The 8,575-nt window shown below is 40.2% G+C and overlaps 1 protein-coding gene across 1 annotated transcript in view; it reads left to right on the top strand.

Moving 5' to 3' along the window:
* LOC103617652 (p53 apoptosis effector related to PMP-22) overlaps positions 1–8,575 on the top strand; it is a 16,487-nt gene that overhangs the window by 7,001 nt on the left and 911 nt on the right. The window contains exons 2-3 of the mRNA XM_008635971.2: positions 7,087–7,230; positions 7,505–8,575. The exon at positions 7,505–8,575 is cut by the window's right edge and continues 911 nt beyond it. Of these exons, the coding sequence (XP_008634193.1) occupies positions 7,087–7,230; positions 7,505–7,719 (359 nt within the window). The 3' untranslated portion in view covers positions 7,720–8,575. The remainder of the gene's footprint in view (positions 1–7,086; positions 7,231–7,504) is intronic.

The raw sequence follows: 8,575 nt of genomic DNA, 5'->3' as shown, positions 1-8,575 counted from the left end.
CAGGAAGCAGCAAGGGACAAAGATTTTCAGGATGCATTGTAAAAGCTGTTTCATTAACAAGCAGAGTAAATAAATTCAATATATTTTTATGAGCACTGAGCATGACTTCTGCTTATATGTTGGGGTTTTTATTTTGAAAATGGTAAAATTTTGCTTCTACCAGAAAATCAGATCCAAGTCCACAGCTGCTGTCTGTTAGTGGTAAATTCCCTAGTGCAAAAGGTGACTTTCAGCAAGGTTTCAAAACAAGTTTGTTCACAGCATAAAAACTGTAGATCAAGAATGACAGCAGATCTTGGTGCACATGGAAGATTTAAATTCAGTGTTCGTTAGTCCCAAGTGACTCTGGGAATATAAAATTTAAAAAGAGATTTTTTTTGAAAGGTTCCACTATTTTGATTAAAAGTCCTAGTTCATAGACCGTGTTATCATGGAAATTGATTCTGTTTAATTCACATTAAATGTTTCAACCCACTCAGGGGTAATTAGGGAGCAGGTACATTTTGCTATTCTCATTAACTGAGCTTATGTAAATGAACCGATTAATCAATACCTTACCTGTTTTATTTACCTGACCCTCCCAAACCCCATGGACACATCCAAGTATAAGTAATCCTGCTTTAATTTAAAATAAATAGGAAAAAAATAGGAGGAAAAAATGTTACAGCATTAAAGTACATGAGGCTGAGCTTTAATCCTGAGATTTTCTCAGCGTGTGCACCTGCTTCTGAAGATAATGTGAGATAGGGGTACTCCCTGACTCTCTCATGAGCAAACCTTTAATTTTGAGGCACTGTGTGTGCATTATTTTTAATAGCTAACTTACTCCCTTGGTGCTCCCTTTGATGATGGCTCTACACCCTCTGCCCCTTCTGCCTTCCCAGCACTAAGTAAGCATCAGGGAGCAGCCCTCATTAATACAAGATTTGCAGAAGTCAAACTTGTACTGAGCTTATGATGAGATGAATCTGAACCACTCCCTCAAGACGTAACTGCTCCTCCCCTCAAATTCAAGTCAGAATAGCTTCTAAGTTTAATTGCTTACCTCAGTAAGAAAGGAGGGTTGCAGATTACATAAAGGCCTTTGCCTGTGTTTGTTTGTGAGTGAAGTCAGTGGTGAGGAATTAATAGGTATTTCATTTAAAGGAGTTAAAGCCCACCAAGCCACACTGAGCTATCACTTTAGCATGCAGCTATGGACAAAACACTGCCTTCTGCTAATACATACTGTGTTTTATTGATAGAGGACCTACTCATAAAGGTTCTGGTTTTTAATGCTGTCGTTTAAAATCATTATTATGGGGTAATTGTCCTAAAGTCCTAATCCTTTCTCATTTATATGGGCCCTGTTACTAATCACAGAGAAATTTTCACAATGACATTATCCTAGTGTGAACCTAAATAGGTCATTCTCTGTTTCCATGGTTGTCTTTTAAATAGTGGCAAGCTAAATGCTGGTTCCAGCTCACATAAAAATGGCTTTTATGTTATGAGATAATACTCTGTTATTGAACCAGAAATACATATTAACAGCCAATGAATTCTAAAAAAGTAATGCTAGGGGGAAAAGAACAGAGTTACCAAAGAAGATGCCATATAGAAAGACTAAAAATTCTGTATGCCACTTCAAAAGACACAAATTCACACACAAAAAAAAAAATCCAAAGAAAAACCTCCAGTATTCACTACCCATGGGAAAGTTATATGGAGAATGAAGTTGTTTTAAGAATGATCCAGATGCAATGAAGTCAGAAACTCAGGAAATAGTATACCTCCGATCATACCTTTGATATTGTTTTCCTCGTTTTATTCTGTTCATAAATTATCCATGACTAATATGTGATTTTTTTCTCATTTGTACAAACTTCCTTTGAAATAATTTTCAGTCAATGGCTTCCAGTCTGCACATGCAGTTTATTCATAAGAAGCTGCTTTTGATAGTTTCCAATTTATTTTGGCTGTGTACAAACACATGCACACAGGTATTTCAATGCCAGCTCATGTGATCAGCTAACAATTGCAGAGATCATAGTGTGCATTTGTTTTCAGAAAGAGCGCAGAAATTTCCCAGAGTTGGCATGTTACAGAGTCAGTATTTCCAGAAGACAGGATTTTCCACGGGGTAGTGTTGCACAGGTAACACAGGAAATCCAGAGTCCTGATGATGTGGGTTAATGAGTCTGATGGACCACCTTAAGATTCATGCTAAGGGGACACAAGTTCTGCTGCAAACGTGCACTTTCACGTGGAAACTTTCTTGAGGAGAACAAACCAAAGGGAACCATTATCCAAAGGGGAATTGGTAAAACCTGGCCAAAGCAGTTCCTTTTCAAAGTGAAGCATGTGCTCTGCAGTGTTCGCCACACCCTGACAAAGAACATCAGGTTGAGAAACTCGAGTGAGTTCAGCTTTGTTTCCAAAATAAGAGGGATGTTAAACAGGCTGAGCTCTGCAAACTCAGCCTAGAAACATTCTCATTACATGCAACACAGAGATGAATCGCTACCACTGCAGATTTTAGTTCTCGTAAGAATCACTTTGCCAGACTGCAGCTAGAACTGCAGGGTTTGTGTTTCTTTCCCTGGGTGGTATGAAGGATAACAGAGCAAAATATTAGTCTGTTACATTTTCTTTCACTCCTCCCTGGTTCTTGTGAATTAAAGCTACCCTTCCTCAATTGCACAATTCACTGCACCGTAAAAATGATCAGTCAGCAAGAACCTCTAGATAATTGTTGGTGCCTTTGAGCTGGCAGTAAATATTTGTTTTTCTTTCCAATGCTAGTTGTGTATTTAGCTTCAAGCCAAGAGGAAAATTTAGAGAATTATGTTCTTATTGATTATACAAGGAGCAGTACTTCTGAACTCTCTGGGGTTGCTTTCAGAAAATGTCACCTAAGGAGAGACTCAGCAGTTCATGTGGTGTGGGAGTACCAGATTAAGTAAAACATGAGAATGTTATTGTGAATGTTTTCCCATGTTTTGAAACACATACACTAGGAACATAGACACTTGTATTTGTCATGGGGGAAGTAGAGGTCACACACTGTTTTCAAGACACAGCAGCTCTTTTTTTGAAGGCACCATTTGGAGCATGAAAGATGGAAGGCTAAGGAAATACTAGGTTTGGTGGTTCAAAGTTTTGGCTCAACTTACTGCTGAGCAAGAAAGTTTGTTTCTTTATGTGTGAAGTGTTTACACTTTCATAAACTGTAAAATGTGTGAGGGAGTAAAGTCAGGAACGCAGGAAACTGGAGATGTTCTTAGTCCTGGGTGTCTAATTAAGTCCATCAGCTTCCCTATGCTGCAGCCAGATACAGGATAATCAGAATGTGTTTATATGGTGCAAGACAAGAGGTAGTCATGCTGCCTCCAAACTGAGATAGCTGTAATAGCAGAGTAATACATCTGTGTTATTATTGAATTCTGTCTCAGCTAATTATGTTGCTCATAAGATATCATGAGCTCTGTCCTGGCATGGATGGGCTCTTTCTGGTCTCTAAAGTAGCTCAGGTGTCTTCTGACACAGCAGGGAGTTATAGAAGTCAGGTGCTTATTTTCATTTTCCAGTGGTCACATATTACTGTATTCACTTTGGATAGCCCAGACTCTCACAAATCATTGCTGATTGACTTACAAAACACTGTTATCAGAAGCACTGTCCTTGCTCTGCTTGAGACAGGTTTGAAAACATGGGTTCCTCTTGCCTGTTTGGAGTAGCAAGGTCTTGTTTAAGACAAAATTGCTCAGATAATTGCCAGTTAGAAGGAGTTTTGAAGAGCGGGCAGTGTGTAGCTGCCCACAAACTCTTTCATAGTGTCCGCTGGTGTTCTTTCAGCTGATGCAGGAACTGGAAAAGGGAGAAATGGGACTGGCACCAAAGTGTTACAGGATCCTGCTGGTATTCAAGGACACTTCTGTATAAACACACATTTGTTTCCTCACAAGCACATTTTAACTCGTAAACAACCAAAACATCACCGCCATTTTTGGGACTGAGAAAACAGATCTCAAAAATTGCTGAATATTTTCACAGACTCAGTTTGATATCCTGTAACCTGCTGCTGCCTCTGTTTCAGTTTTTGATTTGGTGACAGGTGGACTGGGCCCTATCAGCTTTTAACTGCCCTCTCTTTACAGCCAAGAGTACTTTGAGTTGGTGTTGCACCTGTGAAGATTCTTTGGCCTGGAGTTCACATTTTTAAGAAAAAGCTTTGCAGATAGAACAATTTATTTATATTTTTTAGTCAATGTTAAAGAAAAAAACCCCAACAACATTGGAAGATAAGAAAATATTTGGGTCCAAATTAGCCACTTGCTTGTCAGTGTTTTTTGACCTCTGACATTTTTAAGGAATTTTAAGTCTTAGTTGTATTGGTAAAGAACTAAACTACTCTAGTACTCCTGGCTGGCACAAGATGCAATAAACAGTTGCAATTATTGCTGCACAAAGCCTTTGTTACCTTTTACTCTAGAAAGGTAAGGTGTTTACACACTGGTCTTAGGCTACTGATAGCTGCTGCTTTTTGTGAAGGACAGATGAACTCAGAATACTGTTCCTCAAAAAAACCCATAGAGACTCACTCTTCCATATGCCTCTACTGCCTTGGAGCTGTGTATTGTCTTTCTTCCAACATTGAGGGGCTTTTTTTCTCTTTTGTAGAACTTAGAGCCACAAAATTGGCTGTTAGGTGATTGAGCAATGCCTCCAAATGGTGTAAGCATCCTGCAACAAGCATGTCTCTTCTTGCCATATAGCCAGTGCCCAGCGGGTTGGGTGTGCGCCCAATCTGCTTCCATACAGTCACAGCATTTGGAACACTGCTTCAGGAAAAACACCTGGGTGAGCCTGGCAGAGGAGGGAGGTACTGGCATGGGCAAGGTGCCACCGCACATGGCTGCAGCCACCAGGCACAGCCCCCTGAGCCCCCAGCCCAGGCGCTGCTTCCACCCCAGGGCTTGGTGCTCTACCATCAGCTGCTCTTGCGAAGCAAGGCTGAGCTCTGGCAGATGCTCTGGCAGAGGGTGAGCTGGAACCCCCAGGATTCCTGGTGTGTCAGAACTTTCTGGGCAAGCAGCTGGGCTCTGAGTCTGCTCTGGGAAAGGACACCTGTTTGCCTGGGAGTCTTGTACCTAACCACAAGTTGTGCACCTAAGAAAAAACATCACCTCTAGATATTCTTGCCATTTCACCCTTTTGCCATAAGTATCCAGACCTCTCGTATCCAAGAACAGTGAGGCCACCATTGCTGAGAAACTTCTCTTATGGCCAGGTGCCCCTTTTTTTTCCTGTTTTAAAGGGGTAACAGAGAGGCTGGGAATAGGAGCATCTTCAATGGGGTATATTGAGCAGTGTAAGAAATTACTCTTCTTAACTGTTTCTTCTGATACACTGCCTGAGGTGCTGTCCTCCCACCTGGGCCTCCACACTGCATACTCTGAGCCCCCTGTAGACTCCCAGAGAGAAGAGTTTGAGCTAAAACACTGGGCTAGAAAATGAGATGTAAGATCACCTTTCCTGTCCCTTTCAGTCTTCTCAGGCAGCTGCCTGTTTACTGGAAAAAGAATCCAGTTGAAAAGCCCTATAAGCAGACAGGAACTTTGTGGAATAAGAAAGACAATGGGCATGGCATAAAACTGAAGATTTAGTGCAATAGCTACAATGGAGCAGGGATCATAAAGTAGGGAGCATGTTGAAAAGCAAACAAAAGAGAAACTGGTTTTGATGGACTGAGGGGTGGAAAAGGATAGCTGGAAAATCCTGATCCATTTTTCTTGCCTAATTGTAGTGGTGGTGTGGGCCTTGGGGAAAGACAGATTAAACACCAAGCTGTCACTCACTGGGGACAGGACGGCTGCTTTCATGCTTACCTGGCTCTGGTCAAGGGAAAGGCAGGACACTTTGCATTTTATTACTTCCATGCTTAAAGCAAACAATTTGATAGGTTACTTACTCAGTTTCAGAGGGAACTTTTACTGAACAGCATGCACTGCATTTAAGTTGAATTGTAATCATTGTCAGGGTTGTTTGGGCTGTGATAATTTTTTGGCACTGCTGCTGCATATATTTGATTAGAAGCCAACACTTGACAAAGGCATAGTGGCTAGATGAGGAGATGAAGTCTGTAGATGCCTAGCAGACTGCTTACTCAATTTAATACACAATTTAAAATGTGTCAAAGTGGGTTTTTTACCTCCAGAAGAAGAGACACTTTGATCTCTTTGAGCAGTAGTTGCTCCTCAAGACTTGAAATATTAAATAAATATTTTTTCCAGTTGTTACGCCAACACAATATGCTTTGCTCAAACACGTTATAACATAAATTTTTACAATTTGAAAATGAAAGAATTGATATCCTGAACAAGCTTTTGAATTGAAGCAGTTCTAAATTTGGGCCAAAATCAGAGATCCAATTTCTCTACAAAACACATTCCAAATCCTTATCTCCATTTAGGACACAGAGCTAAACTAAGGCTGAAAGGCAGAAATCACTGATTTTTGACATTTATAAGCTATTTCCACACCTTTAAGTTTGCCAGATTGGTAGTGCTTTTATAAACACTTTGTTTCAAAGGAAGATTTTTATTAGTTTCCGGAACAGTTTAATTCTCCTTGTCTGTGCAAAACGAAGCTGGTTTTATGGCATCTGCTGAGGTAACATTTTGCTATTGAAGGACAGGGTCCATTCTTAAATTTTTAAAGCCATTTTTATCTTAATTCTTAATTGTTAAAACTAAAGAGTAAGCTTGCACCCAAGCCCCCATTGCACTCTGTGTGAGAAGACAAAGCTGGAATTTTTATGCATTCTGCACTTAGTGCACGATTTCTTGTGGAACCGAAATGTTCACCTATAAGGGAAGAGAAAGCTCCCATGCTTTCTTTCTTGGGAGATGATCCTCTTTTCACAGGCTTTAAAATTAACCTTTAATTACTAACCAGAGAAAACCAGCTTTTGTTTGGTTTTGGGTTTTTTTTGTTTTGGTTTTTTTGTTTGTTTTTTGTTTTGGTTTTTTTTTTTGTTTGTTTTTGTTTTTGTTTTTGTTTTTGTTTTTGTTCCTTTCTAATGTATCTTCCTTCTGATTTCAGCTTGGGGAAGAGCTGCTGCTGCCACCTACCTGGTTGGCTTTCTACTTCTAGTCATCTGTTTTGCACTGGCCATCATAGCATTTGCCATTGACACACTTCGGTTCAACTTCATTCGTGGGATCGGAGGCCTGCTCTTTGTGGCTGGTAAGGCAATACATGGAGTCAAGCTTAGCTTGTGCAGATATATCCATACTAGAGCTGGTATCCCCCTCAGCTGATTCTATACCCAAGAATTATGTTAATAAATATTCTATGCCTGTGTGCACCTGAGATCTCTGTGAAAAATCAAAGTCTGTCATGGCACTGGATCGATTTTTGGATCCTCCAAAATATGGAGGGGTTTAGCTGCAGGGATTATGGAGGAAGGCAGTGGTGCTGGGTGGTAAACATTTTTTTTTGTTTTCTCCTGTTTCTTCAGCTGTGTTCTCCGTCATGGGCCTGGTCATTTACCCAGTAAAGTTCTCATCTGAAATTGAAATGACAGGAATCAATATGTTCAGCTGGGCCTACGGCTTTGGCTGGACCACTGCCATTATGGAAATATGCTTGGGATTCTTCTTCTGCTGCCTTCCTAACTATGAAGATCAGATCTTGGGTAATGTCAAACCCACATATTTTTACTCTTCCCCATAAGCACCAGGAAAAATGTGTTCCTGTTCCAGAGATACCTGACAGAGTAGCTACGTTTTTCAGAATATTGTCATCAGATGTTAGTAGAAAAGGCTGGAAACTTTTCTAATGTGTGTAGAAAAATGGCACTGGCATCTGCAATAAAGTTATCTACTCTATTTTGGACCTTCATATCTGATGTGGGTTATTAGACAAAGCACAAATGTTAAAACCCCTTGGTTTTCCTCATTCATTCCCATGGGTAGGATTTATGTGGATTCCATTACATCTCAAATACATTCATAATTGTAATTAAGTTCAGAAAAACTTATTAAACTGGCAATAAACAAAACAATGTGTATCATCTTCCTGAAGGAAAGCAACTCACAAAAATCCCATTTTGTATGTATCATCTTTAACCTGAAGATTTTGCACATTTTTCAAGAAGATAAATGCCTTTACCCACTGACTGCCAAAGTAGTAAAGTACTTCATAGATTTGCTTCTCTTTTTCATTCACTCACTTAAGCCATAAGGACAGAGTAAACAAGGGATTAAACTCCCTACCAGAGCCAGCATCTTGACTTTTCCTCATTCACATGTAACGTATATATTTCCAAATATTTGCAAGAGTAAGCAAGGACCACCACTAAACCCTGAAGAATCCTGGTGTGCCATTGCTGGTGTCAGTACAGAGTGGGCAGAGGAAGAGGGGATTTCAGGCCCCCTGTGCAACCTGCAGACCTGGTTTGATAAAGCTCCTGGAGTGGCTTTCTTCTTGGGTCTCTGACACTTTTTTTCTGCTGTATCAAAAGCTATGACTTTTAAATACCCTGTTATACTGGTCCAGCTTTTTTATCCAGTGTGGGAAGGTCAGGTAT

Source organism: Corvus brachyrhynchos, unplaced genomic scaffold (genome assembly GCF_000691975.1).
Source record: "Corvus brachyrhynchos isolate BGI_N302 unplaced genomic scaffold, ASM69197v1 scaffold6, whole genome shotgun sequence".
Lineage (NCBI taxonomy): Eukaryota > Metazoa > Chordata > Aves > Passeriformes > Corvidae > Corvus > Corvus brachyrhynchos.
The sequence above is the reverse complement of the archived record's forward strand: the minus strand, read 5'-3'. Positions and strand labels throughout refer to the sequence as shown.